The 26,735-nt window shown below is 40.0% G+C and overlaps 1 protein-coding gene across 1 annotated transcript in view; it reads left to right on the top strand.

Moving 5' to 3' along the window:
- WWC2 (WW and C2 domain containing 2) overlaps nucleotides 1–26,735 on the top strand; it is a 150,296-nt gene that overhangs the window by 75,605 nt on the left and 47,956 nt on the right. Inside the window, exons 3-8 of the mRNA XM_032781120.2 lie at nucleotides 1,868–2,071; nucleotides 3,847–3,923; nucleotides 10,112–10,191; nucleotides 18,654–18,783; nucleotides 20,579–20,725; nucleotides 22,443–22,516. Coding sequence (XP_032637011.1) covers nucleotides 1,868–2,071; nucleotides 3,847–3,923; nucleotides 10,112–10,191; nucleotides 18,654–18,783; nucleotides 20,579–20,725; nucleotides 22,443–22,516 — 712 coding nt within the window. The remainder of the gene's footprint in view (nucleotides 1–1,867; nucleotides 2,072–3,846; nucleotides 3,924–10,111; nucleotides 10,192–18,653; nucleotides 18,784–20,578; nucleotides 20,726–22,442; nucleotides 22,517–26,735) is intronic.

Here is a 26,735-nt window from a genome sequence, read left to right on the forward strand (position 1 = left end):
AGATGATTTTATTCTCCCAAAATTGAACTTTATTGAGTGGGGGAAAAACAGGGCAGAAGAACAATATGCAAAAAAACACAGGCAATGTAATATAAATTAACAGTGTGGAACTTTAAGACTGGAAAGGCAGTAAACATTTCTGTCCATTTCAGTGCACACACATAGCTATGGCTACACATACGCCAGCTATGGTTCTTGCAAGTTAGTATATGTGAAGCTGTGGTTCCCTAGCATAGAGTGATGGGGTAATTGCGTGCCCTGTGATGTCACATCGTACGTTGCAGGGTGTCAGTAGGAAGCAGCGATCATGGAGTTCTTCAAGGGCTGCAAAGGGTGGGAGTCTGGGATTTTTGCACCATAGGTCAACCAGCATTTGGGTTTGCAGGCTGAGAGGACCTGAAGGTGGCAATGTAGGAAAATGTCTTTTGTGAGGGGCATGTTAGTATCAGAAAGTGGAGTGAAACAGGACACTTGATTATAATAGAGCAGCTTGTATTCTGTGGGATTCATATTTTTAAGTGATCGATATTTATATTTATTATTGAATATTCCCTTTTGTCACTTGATATGGAGTTATTGTACCTTTTTATCAGCTAAAGATTTATCAGTTAAGCTTTAATCTTGAAGTGAGCCAAGAGTTTTAATGATCTTCTTGTATGTGTAATGGAATTGCAGCGTTTAGGTTTCAGATTGGATAGCTTTGCCATGGCGATGACTTAAGATAATATCAGCTTTCCTCTCCTTTATTATTATAACTTGGTGCAAGCTAGCACTGCATTAAGCGGCCTGGAAATGCTAAAATTAAGGTTGATAATGCTGCTGTAATTCTGCCCCCTTGCATATCTGCATTAAGGCAGTCTTATATCCTGTGAATCACATTTTTCTTGCAGTATAATAACCTTTCTACAATCTTGCATATCCAAGCCCATGTGAATATGACTTTAAAGAGTGTTTACCTTGTGCATTTAACAGCATTTTGTGTAGTCGGGTTCACTTTTTCTTATGTTGTTTGTGTGGATTCACAGTCCTCCATTAGATTGCTAATGGCAGAGAAAACACACATACACGTTAAGAGAAATAATTTAACCTTTCACTCAGCAGAGGTGAGGAGAAAACAATTTTAAAACATTAGAAAAATGTGATTGTAAAACCACCAAAATGGTAGAGGGACTCCAGAACAAGTGTAATGCTGGTACCTGAAAGTGCTTTTAATTAACTTTTAAAAAAAAAAAAATAAATAAACTAGATTTCAAGAGGTCTGTGCTCATTTAAGGGCTTTATATTGACCTAGTTATTTATAACAGAACCTTAGCTGTAATTCAGGTAGAAGGCTTTTCCTAAAATTTTAAAGTATTTTATCAGTTCAGAAGACAATACCAATGGTTTAGAAACTTTAGAATGTATACTACTGTATTACCTATTGTGCATTAATTGTTCATTTTAAAGTTGGTCTTCACCCTAAAATGAAGAAATGCTTTTATAAAAATAAACTGCTCCACATACCTACTAGTCAAAGCTTAGTTGTTGTTTTAAATTAACAAGGTAATAAAATGGACCCTTTAAAAAAAATGTGTGTAGTACTAAAACTACAATTTTGAATCCCTTTTAATTTCTTTGAGACAGCTAAACCATTTGAAGAAACTGTGGAGTATCCAGGCTATTTATACTGGCTTCCAGCTTCTTCCTTCTGACTTATCTTCTTGTGGAGGGACTAGTCCTACAGTCTAGACTTAAACTAGAACTGTGAATTACAAATAAAACCAAAATTGTAGACATGCTAAAAGTGACTAGCACACTGAAGTCTATTCACTTGGCAAATTTAATTTATTTAACTAAATTGAAGCTTTTAAAACTATATATTTTTAAGAAACCACACAGATAGAAGATCCCCGAAAACAATGGAGGCAAGAACAAGAGCGAATGCTAAAAGACTATCTCATGGTAGCACAGGATGCGCTCAGTACCCGGAAGGAGCTGTACCAGGTGAAAGAACAGAGACTAGCACTCGCCCTGGATGAGTATGTACGTCTGAATGATGCCTACAAAGAAAAATCAAGTTCTCGTACCAGCTGTAAGTACGTTAGAAATACGTGTGATGTAACTCCTTTGATCGTGTATTGTAATGGCTCTTGTTCTGCAATTCAAGACTAGTCCTTAATGTTTTGAGCCCCTGGCTGTTTTTCTGACAGCCTTTCCACTTTTTGCCCCTTAAGGCAACTGTGCTCTGCTACAGAGAGCTCTGGTCTGTCCAACACAGTTGAACTCCTACAGAAATTTGGGCCAGGCATTTGGCTCTGAAATCTGTTTCTCCATGTGGTTTGCTGGAACTTAAATTAGGTAGGTTGGTGTCCTAAGGATCCAGGATCACTTGTTCCTTTTTGGCTTGCAGCCACCAAGTACTCAGTAAATAGGTGACAATGAGAGATGGAGCAGTAGATTTCACTGCTTGCTGTTGGTAACAGTTTATTTTAATTTTTGCAAAATGTGTGCAGATATAAGGCATGGGGTTCAATAAAAATAAGTGGGATCATTTTGATTTAAATCCCCAAAACAAAAGAGGGAACCTGCTGGCCAAGTATAGTGTTTTTGAGAGATCTGTGTTTGGGTTGTTGGCCAAATATCTTACTCCAAGGTGGGTAGTGTTTAAAAAGCAGCAAGCTCAACTCCTGAAGGCAAGAGTAGTGAGTCTCAGGCTCTAGGGTTGCCAGACATCCAGTTTTTGACTGGATTGTTAGAAGTCTGGTTGGCCGCCTGCAGTGGGCTCCATGCAGCTACCGGAAAGCTGCCAGCATCTCCCTCTGGCTCCTAAATGTAGGGGCAGCCAGGGAGACTCTGCATGCTGCTCCTGCCCTGAGCACTGGCTCCGCGGCCCCCATTAGCTGAGAACCAGGGCCGATGGGAACTGCAGGGGCGACGCCTGCAGGCAGGGACAGCATGCAGAGCTGCCTGGCCATGCCCCTGCCTAGGAGCAAGAGTGAGATACCTGCAGCTTCCCGGGAGCCACCTGAGGAAAGCGCTGTCCAGAACCCAAACCCCTTCCCATGCCCCAACCCCCTACCCCAGCCCTGGGCTCTCTGCTACACTCTGAAACCCTTGGCCCTAGCCTGGAGCCCCTTCCTCCACTCCTAACCCCTCATTTCTGGCCCCCATGAGGGGGGCCAGAACCTCCAGCCCCCTGCCCCATCCCAGAGCCCCCTTCCATACTCTGAACACCTCATCTCTGGGCCCACTCCAGAGCCCACATCCCCAGCTAGAGCCCTCCCCCCTCAAGCATCCTGAGGGGGGGGGCCTCGGGGAAGGACTGAGCAGGCAGGGCAAGCAAGGGTGAGGGAGAACAAGTGATGGAGGGAGGGGAGAATGGAGTGAGTGGTGAGTGGGGCCGCAGGGAAGGGTAGAGCAGGAGAATGGCAAGGGTGTTCAGTTTTCTGCAAATAGAAAGTTGGCAACTCTAGTCTCAGCCAGCTGAATAAACCCACCTTCCAGAAAACCTATTTGATGTGAGAGCTCCTTCCCTCACAAAGTGTGCTGCCCAGCCAGAAGAATGGTGGCCAGATGTTGAAAGCAGGGAAAAATGGGGACTTGCCTTGAGTTCCATCCTAGACAAAGAGCTTCTCCTCTCTTAAATTTTTGAACTCATCCAAATGATGGTAGAAAAAGTAGAAGAAAATGTGTTGAGTATTGATTAATTATTTTCACACGCATGCTGACTTTACTGTAATAAGTGGTATACGTTAAAGTAATGGCCATTTTATTTGCACTGTTATGTTCACCTCATAGTTTTAGTGCTAAGTGAACTCTTCAAGATTAATGGTTGAAAGTAGTTAATTTTTTTTTTTTTTAAATAAGTATTCTCAGGCTCCTCATCCAGCACAAAATATGATCCTGACATTCTGAAGGCGGAAATCTCCACTACAAGATTAAGGGTGAGAATGCTTAATTTAGTTCCACTGGAATTCTGCACATAAGGTTTTTGACTGCAGTGTGCTGAGCTTGGGCTAGCAGAGATTCAGATTTAGGTCTTTGGCACTCAGACATTGAACCCAACTAGCATTCTGGCTAAATGCTACTCAAACATTTTAATTAAACGGTTACCCAAATAATCCTAAAAACCAATCCAATTAATTTTTAAAGGGAACACACTTAACTTTGAGAAAAATATTCATTGGTTTAAATATACCTCATAACTAATTTCACCTAGAAAATAATTCAATAATTGATTGATTCCTTTTTAAAGGCGAAAGCTGGGAGACGAGAGGGCGAAATCCTTTAAAAGTGCCTAGTATGTGGATCAACACCCTGGGCTTAATTTAAAACGAGATCCTTTTATTTCTAAAATCAACTTTGGGGCTCTCATGGCAGAATTGGTTTTAGATTTGTAATGACCAGGATAATTTGGGACTTGTTTTAATCTGCAGATACAAAGTAGTGAGCATAAGTGTGCTTCTGTACACAGCTACTAAAAGATTTCTGCATATTATAGGCATTGGATTTGGTTATCTTTTTAATAATATGAAAAATAAATAGTTTGGTTTATAGCTTGCACTCATGAATTAACCTTAAATAAGGGGGGAAATGGTGTAGAATAAATTTAAAATCTAAGTAGGACAAGGGAGTTCCACTATGTGAACTGTGGCAAACACTGCATTTTGGGCAGTTTGGGTTCTCCATTTGGTATTGAATTTTTCTGAATTGTCAAAACCTGCTCAGGTTGGAAATACAGCACCTTCATATGCTTGGTGCTTAAATCTGTGCTAGGGATACATAGGTTCTGTATGCATAGAATCTACACAAGGGATGCTGGTTATAGAGCTTTCAGCGTCCCCTGCTGGACAATTCCCAGCATTTACAGCAGCCCCAAAGTCACATCTCCTCTTCATATGTAGTCAAAATCACAATTAGTGTAATCAACAGCCAGTATTTGGGAAGTAGTATGATGTCACACATTTAACTTATTTTTCCAAATTAACATTTAACACACACACACACACACACACACACACACACACACCCCCATACACCCATACTGCAGTAAATTTGCTTCCCAGGTCATGCACACCCTTCCCACTCCCCTACCCAGGTTTATTACTGCCAGTTACTTAATTTTTAGGGAGTGGGCTGGCCAGCAGATTAAAGAACATATTTCAGCAGGAAGTTTCAGGAACCCTTGAAGAGGTGGGAGTCCTCTGGGAAGAGGGATTTAAGCCTGTAGGAGAGGCTGACAGGATGACAAGGCCAGGAATTGGAGAAGAACAAATGTGATGGGGAGGGCAAATGGTTGCCTCTACATGTGGATGGCTGCCTTTAGGAATGGCTAAGGAACTTAACCATATTTATTTCCAGAAGACTGGCAGAAAGCTAATGTTGTACCAGTATTTAAAAAGGTTAAACAGGATGACCTGGGTAATTGTAGGCCTGTCAGTCTGATGATTCCAGGCAAGATAATGGAGCAGCTGATATGGGACTGGATTGATAGAGAATTAGAGGAGGGTAACATAATTGTCAGTCACTATGAGTTTATGGAAAATAGATCTGTCAAACTAGCTGGAGATCTTTTTTCATGTAACACACAGGTTTGGTTGATAAAGGTAATAGTGTTGATGTAATATACTTGGACTTCTGTGAGATGTTTTGACTTAATACTGCATGACATTTTGAGTAAAAAAAAAAAATTGATATCAAATTAGCATGGCACACATTAAACTGAGTGAAAGCTGGCTGACTGATAGGTCTCAAAATGTAATTGTAAGCAGGGAATCATCATCAAATAAGTGTGTTTCCAGTGGAGTCCCACGGGGATTGGTTCTTGGCCTTACACTATATAACATGGTATATTTTAATTACTTGTAAGAAAACATTAAGTCATCACTGATAAAGTTTGCAGATGACAACAGTTGGGGTACTGGTAAATAATAAAGAGGACAAATTGCTTGTTAAACTGGGGGCAAGCAAACAATGTGTATTTTAATATGGCTAAATGTATACATCTGGGAACAAAAATGTGAGCCATACTTAAAGGATGAGGGACTGTTTGCTGGGAAGCAGTGACTCTGAAAAAGATTTGGTGGTCATGGTGGATAATCAGCTGAACACACGCTCCCAGTGCTATGCTGTGGTGAAGAGAACTAATGCCATCCATAGATGCATAAATGGGGAACCTCAAGTAGGAATAGAGGTTACTTTACCTCTGTATTTGATGCTGGTGTGACCACCGCTGTGTTCAGATCTGGTGCCCACAATTCAAGAAAGATGTTGATAAATTGGAGAGGTTTTAGAGAAGCGTCATGAAAATGTTTATAAGATTAGAAAACTTGCCTTATTAGTGATATACTCTAGGAGTGCAGTCTATTTAGCTTAACAAAGAGAATGTTTCTCCCTATTAATATTTGAATGCTGGCAGGGAGAAGGGGTTAGCACTGAAAAGCCTAGCTGAAGAAGAGATTTGAATGTGAAGAGGAAGGTTAGTTCAAATCATAGGCGTGGAAGAAGGCTTGAAGATGGAGTAAGGAGAAGGGACAAAAGGACTGTCAGGCAGGAAGCTTAGAGAAGAGCAGGGGTAGGCAACCTATCACACGTGTGCCCAAGGCGACACGCGAGCTGGTTTTCAGTGGCACTCACACTGCCCGGGTCCTGGCCACCGGTCCGGGGGGCTCTGCATTTTAATTTAATTTTAAATGAAGCTTCTTAAACATTTTTAAAACCATATTTACTTTACATACAACAATAGTTTAGTTATGAATTATAGACTTATAGAAAGAGACCTTCTAAAAACATTAAAATGTATGACTGGCACGCGAAACCTTAAATTAGAGAGAATAAATGAAGACTCAGCACACCACTTCTGAAAGGTTATTGACCCCTGGAGAAGAGTATGGGCAGTGGGAGAGGGTGTAAGATGAAGCAAGTGCAGAGGTGTGTGAGGGCAGAAAGGGATTATACAAAGCCTTGAAGGAGAGGACAAGGAGCACAAGAATAGAATGCCTTAATGTAAGTAGAGTGCAGTAAACAAACAGAGGTCATGCTTCGTCATGTAGGTCACATTCTTCTGGGATAGCACACCTAAGGTTATGTCTACACTGCAGATTTTACAGCAGCACAAAAGTGCTAGTGCAGACAGAGCCTAAGTCACTGGTGTAACACTCAGGATAATGAAATGAATTACAGCAGAGGATGTTTAGAAGGTGATTTTTAGGAACACTTATGAGTTGCTGGGGGATCCAGTCCTCAAACTGAAATCTCTGTGTGTCCTCTGAAAGTACTTATAAATTCACATTTTTGGTCTGGAGGGCTAGCAGTTCTGTGGTTCTAGGGAAAGTGGGGATGGTTTTAATCTCTACATTACATAAAACATTAATGTTGTGGTGTAGCTGTTAGTTTTAAGGTTTTTCTATCCCTTAACTGGAAGTTTTGAGTGAAATCATTCCTGGGGATTGGAATTTTAGTTAGTTCTCAGTTTGTTTACAGTTAGGAAAATGTCTTGCTAGTCAGATGGTGGGTAGCAGATGAGAGCTTTAATGTCCCTTTGATACAATCAGTGAATTGGATTGTAACATTTCTGTCAGGATATCTACAATTAGGCTTACTGTAGCCACTCCCTTTATCATGTTAAATGTCTAACATCAAATAATTTGATTTCTATCAAAGGAAGCAGTTACAAGTTGTATTTCCAAAAACATGAGTCCAGACCAACTCCTTATATTTAGATAAGAAATTTTACTGAAAAAAATAAATGCTTGAAACCATTTATTTCTACTAAGGAAAAAGACATAAGCCAAAAAATTTCAAACTTGGATGCCTAAAATTAAGCTCCTCAAGATGTATTTAGGCACCCAAATGTTTAGGTCCTAAATCTTCAGAAGAGCTGAGCACCCAGAAGCCCTTTTGAAGACTGTAAGAGCTGCATATACTCAGCACCTTTAAATATCAGGCCTATTTTATTTAGGACCCTAAGTTTAGATTTGAGAGGGAGAGTGTAAACTTTATATTTTATTTTGGGGAATGTGTAGGGAATGTCCATCCAGTTCTGTGAACATGTTCTCAAAAATACAAATTTTGGGATTTAATTTGTTTTTTTGCTTATATGTTCCCTCCAGTTCTCTGTTGTAACAAAACCCATAGTTACTTTTAATATAATTTTGCTGATTAACTAGAAATTAACACAGCCAGGTTTTTACCATTTTCTCCTGACAAGGAAGTGAACCCATTGAAGGTTGCATCCCACCGCTTTTGTCTACCACCACTTTCCCAGTACCTTTCTTTGTGACTTATCATTGGTCTAACCTCACATTGTAAACTCCTTGGAGTAAGGGCCTTGTCTTTTTCATTTTGCTTGTAAAGCAGCAACTTTGCCAGTGATGCTACATGTAAAGAATAGACAATGGTGGAACAGAAAGACTGTATCTGCATTAGTTTAGGATGTCTGTGCTACTTATGAGTGCTAAAGCCATGATTGTCTTGTAGAGGTCATTCTAACTTAATGAGTGCCATAAAGTCTTAATATGAAACCATCCTGTATTCGATTTGCCCTGATACAAGCCCATTGAAATAAATGGAAAGAATTGACTTTCATGAGTTTTGAATCAGACCATATTTGCAACACTTCACAGAAAAGAAAATTAAGGATGTTTGAGCAGCAAAAAATGTAATGGGTTATTTTTCTGTATATCACTTCTGAGTCAACTATGCAGTCCATAGAAGAAGAGAAATGTTATTGAATACAGTTTTTGAAAGTTTTAAAGTTACATAAATAACTACATAAATACAAAATAATGTTGTAATTTTAAATATCCTCTATCTCATGACCTTCCAGGGCTGGGAGCAAGTGCTGTGTGTTTCACTAGAAAGGGGAGAGTCTCCATTTTCCAAATGAGACAGCACTGATTTCCAGCCCTTGTGATTTGTATATTGGACCTTAAACTGGTCACTGGTACAAGACTGAATATTGTATATCCTGGACTTCTGGCAAATGTAATTTTAAAGCTTAACATCCATCATGGCAGGGGAAGGTAGGGTTTTCATCTTCAAACAATTGTTATTTGAAAACTTAAAAGTAGTCCCAAGGCAGATTGGCCCATGTGCAGAGTGCAAGTATGGCTGTCAGAGGTGTCATAAGTGTAATTTATCACAAGACTCCACAATTTCATGTGGGTGTCACTGCCACAATGACATCTGTGATGTATTAAGTAATTATTACTTACATTAAAGGGACACTGTCCTGTCTCTGGCCTCCAGAGTTTGGTTTAGTTTATTTAGAAAGTTTTTACATGACATTTAAAAACAGTTCCAACAGAGCTTTTTGTTTTCACTGACAGATATTTTTGGATGACACAGCCCAATCTATCAACATTTGAAATAGCAACATTAGAGTGAAAAAATAGGAATACTCTTTTAATCCCCATGGGACTGAGATGTTTTGTTTTTTTTGTCAGAGCAGGAAAAATGTTCGCCTCAAATGTTCCTCCTAAATAAAGACAGTTGGTGTGTATGCATTTGTAGCCAAAACAGACCAGCCTTGTGATTGTCTGAGAATCTAGAAACTGATCTGTGTAGAAACAAAAGTGAAATTGACTATTCTGTTCTTTCCAGGCTGAGTGCTTGCTTTTTGTATTTCAAACAGGCTAAACAGACAAGCCAACATCCTAGTTTTATAAAAAGGAACAATTCACGAGGAGAATAGGAACACTTTCTCTTCTGACTCTTTTGAAATATAGCCAACTGAGAGCTTCTTGGAATGATCAAGTAAAAATAGAATAGAAAACTAAAAAAAAAAAACCTAAAAAAAAAATCTCATGGTCTCTCTAATAGTTATAATGCATGCTTAACTAGTGAAAAGTAAATTACATTTTAAAATTCTCTCAGGTTTAGTAACTCAGTGTCAATGCTAATAAGAAAATGTGTTTTAATCTGACGTCGTCCCTTTAACACAAAGGTAAATTGCACACAGACATCAAGAGGATAACAGAATGCCTTCATTTTAGATATGTGCTAAAAAGCATCACACACAGCACACACATTTTACTTATCTAATGTAGAGACTGCATTATTGTTGGAAACCATGCATTGCACTATTTAACGAGAAGAATTTTCTAATTCTTGTTTTGATTTCACACAAAAGGTTAAGAAGCTGAAGAGGGAACTCTTTCATATGAAGCAAGAACTGCTCTATAAAGAACAGGGCTTTGAAACATTGCAACAGTAAGTATGAGAAAATAATTGAAATTGACTTAAATAATTCAGTCCACTAGTTAGGACTAAACCAAATACAATTACGATTGCACAGATTTGCAGTGAAAAGACTAGGAATAAGAAAATGGCTGGAAAGAATCCACCAAAAATAAACTGTTTCCAAAGGACTGAAACTTTTTTTTATTAGGCCCCAGAGAATCGATAGAAACCACAAACCTGCTTTGGGAGTAAAAGAAGCAGTAAAACTAGTTTCATCTCACATGTAACTTGCCCATTACACAAAACTGTGTTGGAAAAGTGTGGGAAGGAGACTTTGTTGCAAGTCCCATAAGAAGGGCCATTAGATCCTGCCTGCCCCCTCAGCTGGCATGGAGAGAGAGGTCTGCTACTATAAGGAGGTGTGAACAGTGCACAGCAGAGAAAAGCTCAAAATGAGTTGCAGTTTTGAGAGGTAAGGGAGATCTCACCTTTTTAAATGGATCACTTTCGAGCCCTGCATCATGAATCTTCCTCAGGCTTTATCTGCACTACAGAGTTAGGTCGGAGTAAGCTGCCTTACATTGACCTAATTATGTCAGTGTCTCCATTACAATGCTGCTTGCACTAAAGTAAGCAGCCCGCTGCACTGACATAACTCTATCTCCACGAGAGGTGTAGCACTTATATCAATGTAGTTAGGGTGACACAGTGTTCCGGTAGACATGATGTTACTTATATCGGCTGTTATATCCAGCTGTGAGGCCCATGCAGGAGTCTAAATGTGAAATAATAGTAGCCAGAAAACAGACATGTCAATGTCAATTTCACTGCCAGTAGGCTTCTTGCTGTGAAATTGCAGCCCGCTCGGGCTCATAGCTATGAACCTGGCACCCAGCTGACAGCTCGGGCTGTCGGGCTGGGGTGTCTCAGCTAAGAGCCAGTACCTGCCAATGGCTGGGGCCAAGGGGGAACCGCCTTGAGCCCCATGCCTACAGCTGAGGCTGTCAGCCAGAGGGCTTCTGGGCTCCAGCTGTCTGTCCCACAATGCCTCACTTCAGTCAGTGGAAGCTCTCCTGGTGAGGATGCGCCCACTGACAGAAGGAGCAAATTTGGACATGAACCTCTGCTTTAATTATTGCGGTGGCTGTACGTCGACTGAAGTCGACTTAATTTGGTAGTGTAGACGAGCCCTTTAGTATCAGAACATCAGCCGGGCTAGTTCTGCAGCAGAAAGGTACTTCCTGTGATGGCAACCAACCCATGGTGGCCGCTATCCTGACCAGTATGAAAGCGTGGATCGTTTTTTACTGCGGAACCTTTTTATAACTGAAACGTGCATAGAGGGGCAGGTAAGTCAATTTATTTACTGATTCTGTGCTACAGAATCCTTCCCTCTGATTTTAGAGTATTTGCACAGACTATGATTTCATATCTTTGTGAGAGATGACAGCTGGATTTTTTTTTTTTTTTTTTTTTTTGGTAGGAAACCTCTAAATAGTAAAAGTGGAAATTGTAAAAGGATTCATTTTCACTTCTTGGGAATCCAGTACCAGTCTTAGCCATAACACACTTAACTACTTAGTTAGGCAGATGCACATAATTAGCAATTTCAAATTTCTTTTTACTGAATAGCATTCCTAAGATAAACCATTACAACACAGCCGTTACAACTCACCCTAGCTAGACTAACCTCACTAACTAGTGATTTGTTGTTTTTCTTTAAAGTGAAGAATGTTACACGGGGTCTAAATCCTAAAATATATATGTTTATACCTTTATAAAATAAATACAAGGATTAGTACTTCTGCTTTCACATGGGCTCATCCTGGGTATAATATTGACAACAAGAGAAAACATCCAGTTGCACCACATAACTCCTGGATAATTTATCCTGTTTCAACGGCCGCAATACCGAGCATGTACACAATTTCAGATAAGAAAAACTGACTATTACCGTAGCTGTTAGGTACACATGATGTCTTTGGTTCAGTGACGTAATACACGTCACGGAGACATTGGACTTCCAGTCTACGATTCCTCCTTTGTGATGTTTTCCCAGCCTCAATTCCACAGACTTCTGTAAAATTACAAAAAACTGTATTGAGATCCAATCCACAGACTCAGCCTAGCACAGGGGTGGGCAAACTATGGCCCGTGGGCCAGATTTGGCCCGCCAGCCCTCGAACTCCTGCTGGGGAGTAGGGTCAGGGGCCGCTCCATGCAGCTCGGCCCCTTTCCGGCTTCTACACATGGGGCAGTCAGGGGGCTCCGCTCTGCACGCTGCCCCGGAGAACTGCGGCCAGTGGGAGCTGCAGGGGCAGTGCCTGCAGATGGGACAGCGCACAGAGCCGCCTAGCCGCACCTCCGCATAGGAGCTGGAGGAGGGACATACTGCTGCTTCTGGGAGCTGCTTGAGGTAAGCACCACCTGGAGTCTGCACCCCTTAGCGTGCCCCCCTGCCCTAGCCCTGATTCCCGTCCCAACCTCCAGACCCCTCAATATCTGCCTGGAGCACCTTCCTGCACCCCAAACCTCTCATCCCCAACCTGCACCCCTGCACGCCCCAAACCTCTGCCACAGTCGTGATCCCCCTCCCACCCTTCAAACCCCTTAGTCCCAGCCCAGAGCCCGCACCCCCAGCCGAAGCCCTCACCCTCCTCCCATATCTCACTCCAGCCCGGAGCCCCCTCCCGCACCCTGAACTCGTCATCTCTGGCTGCACCCCGGATCATATACACCCCAACTAGAGCCCTCACCCCCTCCCCCACCCCAACCCCAATTTTTTGAGTATTCATGGCCCACCATACAATTTCTATTCCCAGATGTGGACTTTGGCCAAAAAGTTTGCCTGCCCCTGCCCTAGCAGTTCTATCTTCTCCCTGCAGTGCTTGGCTGGATCTGACTGGTGTTCAAAATGTCTGCCAGTTTTACCCCTATTGGAAATCACTACTGCTTGGTCAGGAGCTTCCAGCTTCTAGCTAAAGGTGTATGTACATGCAAGAAAGTCTGCTCTTATGAACAAAAGCCTTCCATGCCAGCTTCAACACAGCTACTGAGCAGATTAACTTCCTGCACTCCCTCTAGTGTGCTAAATTACTACTACTTGTTTGCCGTCACTCAAAGCTCTATACTGCCACCTTGTCTGGGAATGTTTTGGTATCAACTCAGAGCAGGAAGAAACAGCTGCTAAGGTTTTTGGCAGAACACCAGACAATAAGAACAAAAATGAAGAGAAGGGAGTTACATAACCATGCTCTATAAACTACCTAGGAGCAGATTGTGGCATAGTTAGGCTAGTACCATACACAGGAAAACAATCCATGTATGTATTAGTCATGGAAATGTATAGCAGTAATTGGAAAACATGTTAATGTGTAGGTTAGCATGGCCTCAGCCATAGATTGCATCAATAAATAAAACAGTGCAACTTCTGAGCTGCCTGATGGGCTCTAATGGTCATACTGCAAGGAGTTGATTTAATTCCATGGGAGTTGAGGGTGCTCAGCACCTTGCATAGTCAGGCTCTAGCAGCCTGGTTTTCAGAGGCTCTGAGCACTAGCGGCTATGCTTCACTCCTGCAGATCAGGCTCCAAGTGACTAAGCATTGCTCAGAACTATTGCTAAAGAAACTGGCAGCATGTTGTGACCCAGGACATACTGTAGTTGTCACCTTGCTAACAAACATGTTTTTCTTGACTCGTCTGAACAGCATTTTATTAATACCATTATTTGTATTATGGTAACACTTAATGATCCTGACTAAACAAAGATGCTATGGCTCTGAGTACGATATGGTCACATAATAATAGTCTTTGTCCTGAAGAACTTACTGGAGAAGAGAATTATTATCCCTCTTTTACTGATAGTGAGCTGAGGCACAGAGAGAGTGACTTCTTCAAGTTCACACAAACTGGCAGAGCTGAGACTTGAACCCAAATCTCTCTGCTCCCCTGGGCAGTGCCTTAGCCACAAGGATAGCCTTTCTCCAAAGATGTCTTAACTTGTACTAACTAAAACATACTATAAACTACTTCCTGTGTTGTTTAATAGAACACTTTTACACAACCTGATTCTCTGAAATGGAAGAAATTCCTGGTTCAGGAAACTTATAGCAAAAAAAAGTGAACACAACTATTGCTGCAACAGCTTCAGTCATAGTACAATGAGAACTAAGGATGGGGATGTAGCTTAATTACTAAACTAAATTATTTTCCTTTGTGTTGGCATATAGAGACCAAAGTCAAAATGGGAGTGGAAGGCATGCAGCAGTTCATAATATATCAGCCCCTTGAACTCTTTAATTGTGGATAAAAATGAGATATTCATTATTTAAATCTATAATACGATGAGAGGAGGGAAAGGGAAAAGATAATTGCCTGGATTTATTTAACTATAAATTAAACTTCACTGGAGGCACACTTTAAAAAAAAAAAACAAAAAACAAAACAAAACACAGTTCTGAGGCTTAAAGTAATAAAAATTCATGCCACTGTCCCTGGAATAAAGGTTAGCCAAGCACGCTGGCTTCATTATATTAATTCAACAATGAAGTATTGTTTTAAAGCAGCTTGCTTGCAAGTAATTTTGATAGGAATCCAAAGCATGTTTGAGAAACTGTCAACAGCATACCACAGGAAAACAATGGACATTTGTTGTAGAAATTCAGGCAGTCACTTCTGAACAGCACTAATCCCATTAATTTAAAACAGGAAGACAGAATATTTTATGTGTCAGAGACCTTCATGTCCACCTTAATTACATACAGAATAAAGAAGTTGCAGTTTGAATGTGACACATCATTCAGTTAAGCAGCATGCAGCTTATTACCTGACCGTTCGTTCACGGCTCTAGACCATAGGCATGTCCTATAGCTATTTGACCTTAGAAAAGAGGTAATTTATGAAAAATCAAGTGACAACTGGCAGTAAATGTGCCCTTGCTCATAAGAATTTCTGATGTAAATTCGAACCCAGTATATTTTGTCGGTATAAAACTAGTGCTAAGTGGAAATGTTTTACAACCTCTTATCTTTATTTCTAAAGCCTGTTCTTCCGTAACATATGTACTGGGTTATGGTCTCAGTGCTGTGGAACTGTATTCGGATCATGTGGGCTAATAACTAGTTTGGGCCAAAACAAACATATATTTCCACTTCTCTAATGTGCACCCATTGCAATTTCCAGATGTGATAACTGCCTTTGTTTTATGGTGAAAGTGCTCTGGACAAAAAAAGCATTTTTCTGCTGTGCAATAAAAATGAGTCAAAAGGTAAATGTCATGTTTGGTTTGCTGTGGGTATTCATCATTTGCTTACAGCTATGGAACAGAATTTTTAAAAAGATACATCCAAGTTTCTATGTAGAATGTGTTATGCATACAGTTGTCAATTAAACAATTCATGCAGCACTTACCTTTTTGTGGGTAAAACTGAATATTTGGCTTTGGCAATCCTTTCAGAAAACATGGTCTACCTTATTCCAGCATTTATAATGGTTGGCACTGGTTTTGATTTTTTTTCATTCCCAAACTTTTGCACATGGGGGACAAAAACTTAAATTTGTGTGTGCAAACTGCATTTCTGCACACAAATAGCTAATTTACTTTGAATCATGGGACTGGAAGGGACCTCGAGAGGTCATCTAGTCCAGTCCCCTGCACTCATGGTAAGACTAAGTATTATCTAGACCATCCCTGACAGGTGTTTGTCTAACCTGCTCTTAAAAATCCCCAATGATGGAGATTCGACAGCCTCTGTAGGCAGTTTATTCCAGTGCTTAACCACCTTCACAGTTAGGAAGTTTTTCCTAATGGCAAACTGAAACCCCCCTTGCTGCAACATAAGCCCATTGCTTCTTGTTCTATCCTTGGAGGTTAAGAAGAACAATTTTTCCCCTCCTCCTTGTAACAACATTTTACGTACTTGAAAACTGTTATCATGTCCCCTCTGTCTTCTCTTTTCCAATCTTCCCTTATAGGTCATGTTTTCTAGACCTTTAAATCATTCTTGTTGCTCTTCTCTGGACTTTCTCCAGTTTGTCCACAATCTTTCCTGCAATGTGGTGCCCAGAACTGGACACAATACTCCAGTTGAGGCCTAATCAGTGTGGAGTAAAGCAGAAGAATTACTTCTTGTGTGTTGCTTACAACACTCCTGCTAATATATCCTAGAAGGATGTTCGCTTTTTTTGCAACTGTGTTTCTGTTGACTCATATTTAGCTTGTGGTCTTCTATGACCCCCAGATCCCTTTCCACAGTACCCCTTCCTAGGCAGTCATTTCTCATTTCGTATGTGTGCAGCTGATTGTTTCTTCCTAAGAGGAGGAGTTTGCATTTGTCCAGATCATTTTGAATTATAATGCTATCGTCCAAAGCACTTGTAAACCCTCCCAGATTGGTATCATTTGCAAACTTTATAAGGTACTTTCTATGCCATTAGCTAAATTATTGATGAAAATATTGAACAGAACTGGATCAAAAACTGATCTCTGCGGGACCCTGCTCATTATGCCCTTCCAGCATGACTGTGAAACTCTGAGAACGGTTTTCCAGCCAGTTATGCACCCACTTTATAGTAGCTCCTTCTAGGTTGCTTTTGCCTAGTTTGTGTATGAGAAGGTAATGCGAGACAGGATCAAAAGCTTTACTAAATTCAAGATGTGCCACGTCTGTTGCTTCTCCCCATCTGCAAGGCTTGTTACTCTGTCAAAGAAAGCTATCAGGTTGCTTTGACAGTACTAGTTCTTGACAAATCCATGCTGATTGTTACTATCACGTTACTATCGCCTTATTATCTTCTAGATGTTTTCAAATTGATTGCTTTATTATTTGCTCCATTATCTTTCCAGGTACGGAAGTCAAGCTGACTGGTCTGTAATTACCCAGGTTGTCCTTTTTCCCTTTTTATAGACTGGCACTATATTTTCCCTTTTCCAGGCTTCTGGAATGTCTCCTGTCTTCCATGACTTTTCAAAGATAATCGCTAATGGCTCAGATATCTTCTCAGTCAGTTCCTTGAGTATTCTAGAATGCACTTCATTAGGCCCTGGTGACTTGAAGACATCTAACTTGTCTAAGTAATTTTTAACTTGTACAAATGCAGTTCCTTGCACAAAACCTTGAACATGAAAAATTATGGCTGCAATTCTAGCACCTACTTTTGAAAACTGGATCTTAATGTCCAAAGTCAGAGAGAAAAATATAGTTCTGTATTATAAGTATTCTTGTAAGTTACCATGCATGAACTGGATGCTCAAGATAACTTCTGATCCTGGACGTGTTTATGCATTCCTCACTCACAAGATTAACCTCTTCAAATGAAGGTGATGGATGATGATAGAAGCAGACAATCAATTGCATAAAATGTATTCTTTAGTAGATAATCTTTGTGAAGATGCCTGTTTTTGTTCAAATTCTGCGAGGCACAACTGTAATAGTTTGCACAATGCTATGAAATATTCAGTAAAATAGTACCTGATAGGAGAAATGTATTTATAAATGGCACTTGTTGAAGTAAACATGGCAAGACAAAGTGAAATACCTTTCGTCTTTATGTTCTACGGAGTAACCATCTTAAAAAAAAACAAACTCTTTTTAAAATCATTGATATTCCAAGAATTGTTTGCTCTGTAAATTACCTACTGTCTGGAATATGATGTTAATTCTCCAGAGATTCTGTGAGTAAAAGAGAGCCTGGAGATTGTCTGTGTGAACAGAACTGCTGTTCTTAACCACTGAATGCCTAAAAATAGGATGGGTCGAGGGACACTGAGCAAAGCTTGGTGGTGGTGTTTTCTGCTTACCTGTCAAAGTGCCACAGCATGGATCTGGATATGCGGGGGAGATGAGCGGGAGAGTGTAAAGTAAGAAAAAAAAATTCAGACTATACTGTGATCATTAACAGCAGCAAGAATCCATACATTCCTTCTCCCTCCCTCCCCACAATTAAATATTCAGGAGTTGTCATTTTATTTATGTTGCACCCAAAGGCAGTGTCAAAACTAGAAGAATTTAGAAAAAAAATTTCCACCAGTGCTACCACCAGTTCAGCTGTATTCATGTTAGTATCTGCAGGAGTCCTCCTTTTAGAGAAGGCTCCAACAGCTTCTGATCTCTTTGCTGTTGAGTCATTAACCTTGCTACTGTAGTCTTGTCTGCACGGAGGATTACAGTGATATTGCTGAATTGGTGGTGATGCCACTGGGCATTTTTTCCCAAATTTATCTGATGTACGTACACATAGCTATAGAAACTCTTGAGCTTGGAACTGGATGTGGGATGTATGGATTTTTTTTCAGTGCATAAACCAAGGCTCACATGATAAACATTTTAAAGAAAACTTCCTTTCCCTTTGTCTGTTAAGGTAAGTAGTTATTTTAATAAGGAAGCTGTCTCTCTAATCCCCCATTCTTGAAATGAACTGTTCCTGAAATGGACCAGCAAGGATCTTCGTTTTCTCTTTTATATCAAGTATTCCCAATCTGTCTTTTTATAGAATTGATCAAAAAATGTCTGGAGGTCAGAGTGGGTATGAACTGAGTGAAGCCAAAGCCATTCTGAGCGAGCTGAAGTCTATCAGAAAGGCCATAAGCTCAGGAGAAAGAGAAAAACAAGATTTAATGCAGGTATTTGTATTGATTGATTGTTATCTTGAGGTGTTGATGTCAATTTTTTTTTAAATCCTAACCTGATATAGTGTTGTAAACTACTCTTCACTTGTACAATGTCTTTAATCAGAGGAACTCAGAATTTTGCAACACAAAATATACCAATTTACAGATGAAGAAACTGAGACGTTTAAAGATTACATGATTTGCCCAGGGTCACACAGCAAGTCGCTGCCAGAGTCAGGATGGGAACATAAATATCTAGGCTTTGACCAGAAGTTCCTGTGGTCATAGCTTTAAAAGAGCCAAACATCAACAATATAAACCATAGTGCCAAGGGAGAGAGAGATTGAGAATGCATGTTAAATATTTTCCCTCCTGTACTTAAGAACCCTGGCTGAAATCCTGGTCAGATTAAAGTCAATGGAAGTCTTGCTATTGATTTCAGTGGAGCAGTGATTTCACCCTGAGTCTCACCTCCACTGTACCCATTCCTGAAAAGAGGTTTTGGTATAACTAGCTAAATAGTCAGTTAGTTGACCCACTTAACAACAACAACAACAACAACAACAAAAGCATCTTTCTTGTCATTACATAAGAGCCATAATGTACCCTTCACTTTGCCTGAGAAGTCTACTTGTCTTAGGCATTTTATTTATTATCTTTTTATCTAGTGCATTTATGTGTCATGTATTGATTTGATTTTATATTATAAAAATAAGCCTATTGTGAATGCCAGGTCCAAGATTAGATTAGTATTTTCTGCCTGTTTATTTTGAAATGGTTACACTATTTGCTTGGATCAGCAATTCTTTATAAAATGTTAGAACATGGAAAGGTTGACTTTCCATCTGCATATGGAATACAAATGATTGAAAGATAACAGAGCTCTTTTTCCTTTATTTCATTCTGTCCAGCTGATCACTGAACTTCACTGTGTATTGTGCCATGAAGTTCAGTGGACACATTTGTTTAATTCATGGCGCTGCCTGAAAAGTAATTTGCAAATATAAGCAACTTGATTTCATAGATTGGGACTGGGAATCAAGAGACCATGGTTCTATTCTTGTTTCTGCCACTGGCCTTGAGCAAATCACACTCTCCAAGCCTCAGTTTCTCCATCTATAAAAGCAGAAAAGACCATTTATTATTTATACTGAAGTAGTCCCCAAAATGTTCTCAGGGTATTCCAAGCACAGGAGAAGATGTAGTGTCTTCCCCAAAGACCACATACTTCATCTTGAGCAGCTGTATAATGGAGATGTGTTTCTGGGTATAAATAAACCAATAGAGCTATTTGGATGCCTAGATAATTTAGTGCTAAATGAAAACTGAATGTTTATTCTTTTGAGATTTTTGATTAAATGTCTCAGAGAGACTGTGTGGTAGATACAATTGATGTATGGGATCCTTTTCAGATTATATTGTGGTCCTTCTGCTCCTGAAGAGCTCTGTTATGCCTTTTAGAAACAGCTTTCTTAAGAGGTCTCCCATGCATTCCCCTCTGCAGCTGGCCAGCTGTGCTGGCTGGTACAAAGAGGACACTAGGTCAAGGCCCTGATTCTTCTCTTGGTACATTTGCAGTGGCTGGTGGTACTAGGCTCATGCAGTCCTAGCATTCATCTGAATGCAGACTGAGTGGACATTTCAAAGGAAGAGAGACACTCAACTGTATACCTCCCCAAGTCTAATCTGGAGCGGAATGAGGAAACAAGCTTCACACTATAGTTCTTAAACTATACATTGATATGTAGCAGTGGTGACATGTTCCTGAAGTGCAAAGATATAACAGTAAAGCGTTCTCTGATTTCAGAGCCTTGCAAAGTTGAGAGAACGATTTCATGTTGACCAGACCATTGGGAGATCTGAACCAGATTTGAGGTCCAGCTCTGTAAACTCTCAGTTGTGTCTCTCTAGACAAACTCTGGATACCGGGTCTCAGACAGACATTTCTAGTGATGTAAGTCCTTTTCATTTTGGCAAGGGTAAAGGGAGAGTGATGGGAGAATACTGCTGTTAATGGGATTGGAATCTTTACTCTTATTGCTGTGTGTGTAACTAGCTGTAAGAGAAAATTATCTACCCCAGTGCCAAGTAAGTTTTTAGTTACCCCTTAAAAATTTTATCTGAATTTTTATTTAAAATTTAAATAAAAAATAATTTGTCATGAAGCCTTTATATAGTAATCTGATTTTTATCAAACAATTCCTGCATATATAGATGAACAGTTCTATAACTGGATAGTATTTCTTATTTATTTGTATGATCTTAAAACATATTGTGAAAACAAAGTAACGTAGAGGTGAAGTTTAAAGCTGATCTCTTTCAAAAACAGGATTTCAAAATTTACCTAATAATTTAATTTTTGTCCTGTTGAAAACCAGTTGGTGGAATTAGCCTTTCAGTGATTGTTGTTAAAATCTTCTGTATGTCAGTAACCCAGACACCTGTCATGAGTTTGCATTCAGAAATGTTTATCAAACATTGGCATTTTCCTTGATGTTGGTGAGCTAAATGACCGCACCACAACTAAAGGCCGGGCAAAAGTTGTCTGGGTTTACCCAAAGAAGGCAGCTCTGCTTTGTGGCTGGTTGGGGGTGAGTGGAAGGGAGGAAGGTCAGAAACTGCTGCAAAAGGTGCCTTGTGGCGGTGACTCACCCCCCCCCAGGAATGTGCATAAAAGTATGAAACCTAGGTGGAGCAAGTCTCTATGTCCAAGCAGCAAGGAAGCCAACACCCACCCCCTAGTGGAAGCGAATGGGTTAGGACCTGCTGTGGGCATTACGCTAGTTGCCCCTTTTAAAGGGGGGTTGGGAAGGAATTTTTCCCGCACCACCAGAATTGGCTTCGATGGAGTGTGGTTTGTTTGCCTTCCTCACAGCAGGTGTGAGGATGGACCTTTTCTGGTCAATAGAAAAGGTGGTAGGCCATATGTCGCAACTTATTTTGTAATATTGGGAGGATGTTCAGTGCAGGTACTCCATAGGGAGAGCAGCCAGTGACCAGATAAATGGCCTGGTAAAGGACTTAAAAGGAGGTCCTGGATAAAGGAACAGAAGAGAGGAGGGGTTTGGGGACTCCAATGACTGGCACAGCAGGGAGCCAACTCCCTCCATTCTCACAGCGCTCCAAAACCCTCTCACGAGGCTGATGGATGGTAAGGTCTAAGCCATGGGTCAGCTGGGGGACCTGGATGGCAACAAAAGGGGGCTGGAGACACTAGACCCACTAAATCAACCCCACTGCATCGATCGCAGCGGGGTGGATTCCTGGTAAGTGTAGACATGGCCTAAGGGCGTAACTTAGGTGTGTCTTTAGCAAATGCTATTCCATTGAAATTCTACTTTGAATTCTATTGAAGTCAGAACTTTTGAAGAAATCAATATGATTCAAAGTAGGATTTAAATGGCATCACAGCTGCTTACACCAGATCTGAATGTGGCCCTAATGTCAATTTAGAAGTTGAAAACAAAAACAAACATGAGAAAAAATCACTCTACGATGTGAATTTGAGTAGCGTATTAGTTACACCTTGTAGTGAAAAACAGTTGGCAGACTATATTGCTACTACTGGGCACGTTTCCATTTGAAGTATGTAATTTCTGTAGCACATGCATTTGCTTTGTGTTATGGATGTGTCTTGTACCATAATAAAGGTGATTTTTTTTTTTCAACAGATGGGAGTGAAAAGTAGATCAAATTTAGCTGAAAAGGTCAGACTAAGTCTTCAATATGAAGAGGCAAAAAGAAGGTAATAGGGTTAGTTGCTTTGTTAAATTAAGTAGATTGTGAATTGGAACATGTTTCAGCATATAATCCATTCTGCAGCAGTACAACTCATCTTGTGCTTGCTATGACATCTAGTGGAGGGTATTTTTGGACAAATTGCAGCCAATCCATTCTTTTCAAGGCTGTTTTCCTTTTTCTTATTTCTGTCAGTGACTTGAATACTGGTTTGTTCTTATTGTAAAGCACAAATTCTAGTTTTAATATTAGTTCGTGTTTAGAAAAAAAAATACAGACATACAATGCAGAAATGCAATAATTTGACTGCAGTTCACAGGATTAAGGAAGTGGAGTAAACAAAGTGTTAATTTCCAGTCTCTCAAAGTACTGGCAAACCCTTATGCCCACGTAGGTCGTACTGCAGGATCAGCGCTGCAGTTTACTATGGCACAAGTGGCTTTTTGGTTTTACAGAGTTGTCTCTTCTCAGAGTGCGCGTTCCAGTGTAGTCTTTGATTGGCTTAATTATCTAATTTCCCCTGGGAGCTTGGATAAATTAACCAATTGTATCCTTTTGAATGCTTTTCCCCGGGAGAAAGGAAATCAAAATCTCCACAACTGATCAATGTGGGATGTCCTTCAAAGAAAATGCTGCAGTGACTGCTCAGAAAAGTAATGAAATTTTGATTAAAGGCTGCCACAATGCCAATGTAACCGAGTTTTGCAGGTCAGAGTGGTCCTAAGCTGTCAATTGCACATGATTCTCTTTGACCACCAGAAAATATTATGTAGCACTAGGAAGAGATTTACTATGCCTATTTAGACATAATATGTGCATAGGTCACTTGTAACTAGTGTTCCAATTGTGCTATGTTGATACTATTTCTGATACTTCTTCACAAAATAGTGTGTCAAAGTCAAGCTTTTATCAGAAACCAAGCTTATGACCTCATGAGTGAAGAGGCTTTGTCTCTATAATGAGAGGAAAACAGAAGCCTAGAGAGGCTTTTCACACTGAAGTTTCAATTTCTAAAGAACCAAGGAAATTCCCAGACAAAAATGAGATCTAAGAAACTATTACAGTTGTAAATAGAACATGAGAACATTGGCAGTCAGGGATGGAAGAGGAGACATTTGAAGGCCTAGAAATTAAAACATAACTTTTTTTTTTTTTTTTAAGAGTAAAAGGCAGGAGATTACACAAACAATCTTTATTGTGCCCCATATAAGCACCTAACAGCTAGTCATCTTATTGGGAAACTGTACCTCAACCACGTCCAATATAAACCATAAAACTTGGTTTTGCCAGTAAATCAGTACTGTCTGCAAAGATGTAAAGAGCCAGGGCTGTGGAGCTTACCTCATTATCAAAAGTTCTGTTTTTTTGGCTCTAGTTCATAATGTAAATAACATCAACTAGCATCCAGTACTGTAGATACCAACGTACAGCACCTTTCCATAGGGACTGTTAATTTAAACGTAGGCCATCCTCCATTTCAATGATGTGTTTGGTGTCAAGAAACACGGCATCTCACGTCTTCTCTCTATCCACGTAGGCCAAAAACACTGACTGCATCGGTCTACCAAACCCATCCTATAAAGTATATGTTGATAGGAATCCTAATACTGCACTACCAGATCTAGCTCTCCCCTCTTTGCATATGGGATTTGGGTCAGACTTAAGGTTTTTATGAAACCTTAACTTTGAACTTCCAAGTATTTCTTCTTTATAACTAGAACATTTTAGTAATGTCATTTTCATTGAATGGATCTCTGTTTAGAATTTGGGCTGTGGCTTAATGGAGACATGTCTGGAAATAACCTGGTAATTTATATCCTTTTCAGTTCTAATAAGAAGCAAATGAGATTTCCTGAAAGAGAGAACACATTTAAAGGTTCCTTTTAAGGGAAGGGACATCCTGGTTTTATCAGTGACTAGAGAATGCTTTTGATAAAATTACTGTATCTTGAAATAATGAACAAAGGTAACCAGTTTGTCCTCAACCTCAATGCGTAATCATATCACAGCATCTCTCATGCCAATTATGGTGGCCATAATCATTATTATAAAGGTAATAAGTATGACCCTTCTTTCTGAAGTGTCAAATGTGTGAGAGTCACTTGTCTTGTATTAAAAGAGCCAAGGAAGGAAAAAAAAACACTTTCAAATGGATTTCCCAGTTTGGAAAGTATCCAAAAAATATTTTCTTTTTCAAAAGGCTACTTGCAGTTCATTCTTTCTTTCTTGGAAAATAGCAAATCCTGTGGGACAAACTCAGATGTTGCTACAAAAAGTCAGCTTTACTGGCCTCAACTACAGCAGATAAACACTTTTAAACAAGTATACAATGTTTCAAGTGAATTTTGGTGCTCATAAACTGTGCCCAACTTGGAAATCTTTATTCACAGAGGGCAGGTACTGCATGAGCAATGATATCTTACTGTGGTGAAGCTCTTTCTAATGTGCCTTGACCTCGTTAAGTGGGGACTACCTCAGAGGGTGAGAGTGTAATTCAGTTTTCATGTTCATTTAATCCTTTTCCCCTTTGATGAGACTGCTAACAAGGGTGCCAATTATGATAGTGGATAGCTGGCTACATCAGAAAAAGCTCTGAGACCACCAACTCATCCCATAAGCCATTGAACAGCTGTTCATAGCATCTACTATCAGGCACTACCAAGGTTAGCTAGATTTGAACCAGTGACCTGGAGATAAGTCTCTACATCCCATTCTCAATGTGAAACCAACCAGATGGTTTCCCTGCAAGTCTCTCTTCCCTAACGGAATGTTAAATATAAATAATTGATATATTGAGCGGCTCCAAAAAATGTTTACATATAAATTAAACAGTTTATTTTTTTCAGTCTCCCTGGTTGTTTGGTTACTGACTTCATACTTTAGCTTAAAGTACTGTGTTCAGCTTTGGTTTCGTTGTTGTTTTATAAAATATCATGCTACTGACTTGTTTTGGTTTTTTTAAGCTGCTGGTATTGAGGTTGGAGTGGGGAGGAAATCTCAAAGATCTCAGTTTGTGATTCAACCAAGTTTGTCCTTCTGATTTCTGAATTAAGTAATGGGGTGGACAGGTTATTGAGAAACCTTTTTTTTTGTGATCGGTGATGCTAATAATATCATGCTTATTTAGCATTTTGATTGTTAATTTTCCTGTATGTTGAGGCAGTTGTTTCTGGCTTTTCCAGTTGAAGTTAATGAACAGCTGATGTTGGGTCTTTCCTGACCGCAGAGAGATTGTGAATAGTAAATTTAATCTTGTTTGTGAAATATTATATTGGCCACATCCTCAGCTGGTGTAAATTGGCATTGAAGTCAGTATAGTTACACTGATAAACCAGTTGAGGATCTGACCCACATCTGTTTAACAATGACAAGACACTCTCTGCTTCTTACCCTGAATTGTCCTGCAATGAGCTTCTTTCTCACCCTTCCCTTGCTCTGTCCTTCTCCCTGTCTAGAAGAGGAGAGCTGCTGAATGGCTCCAGGAAATGTTAATCGGTGGGATAAACAGCTTTTGAACTAGGTGGCCTGTTGAAATCCAGCTCATGTTAGTAGTTACTGAAAGTTGCCATCCAGTAGTTATGTGGCCCATGTGATGTAAGTTCGATGGTCTTTGTAGCTCCCAGTGGACTTCTGTATCTATATCATGAAAAGCCACAATACAAATTTGTGCCCATGTTAGTTTCAGCACAGAGGTTGAGGACTGAATGGTTACGGAGAGGGAACTACTAGAAGTAGTCCTTCCTAGTCAGGGTTGAGTCATGTTAGCAGGATAATGTTGGGAAGCTTCTACCACCTTTAGACATACTGAATCTGTTCTGACGATAAGCAGAAGACTTGCAGTCTAGCACATTTGACAATTCATCCAGACTTTTAAATAAGTTATCTCCCTTTCCTTTTGCTTGCAACTGTTGGTGATACCGTACCTTTCAGCAGGGTGATAAGACTTCCTTCGTCCTTTGTGTCTCAGTCATCTATTTGCCACTAGAATTTGTGCCCAGATATCATGCTCATTATGTCACAAAGTTGTCCAAATATGCTATTACTGCAATGCAACCAACCTCTAGCACTTTAGGGTAAGTGGGTACCTCTCTTGGTTCCATGATCTACCCAGTGCTTCTACGGTGTCAGCAGACTGACGTTTTCAAAACATTCAAGCTGTAAACTGTATTTTTAAGTCAGCTTTTGGACTATAGCAGAAAGAGGTTCACATTTTAAATATATAAATC

This window comes from Chelonoidis abingdonii, chromosome 5 (genome assembly GCF_003597395.2).
Source record: "Chelonoidis abingdonii isolate Lonesome George chromosome 5, CheloAbing_2.0, whole genome shotgun sequence".
NCBI lineage: Eukaryota > Metazoa > Chordata > Testudines > Testudinidae > Chelonoidis > Chelonoidis abingdonii.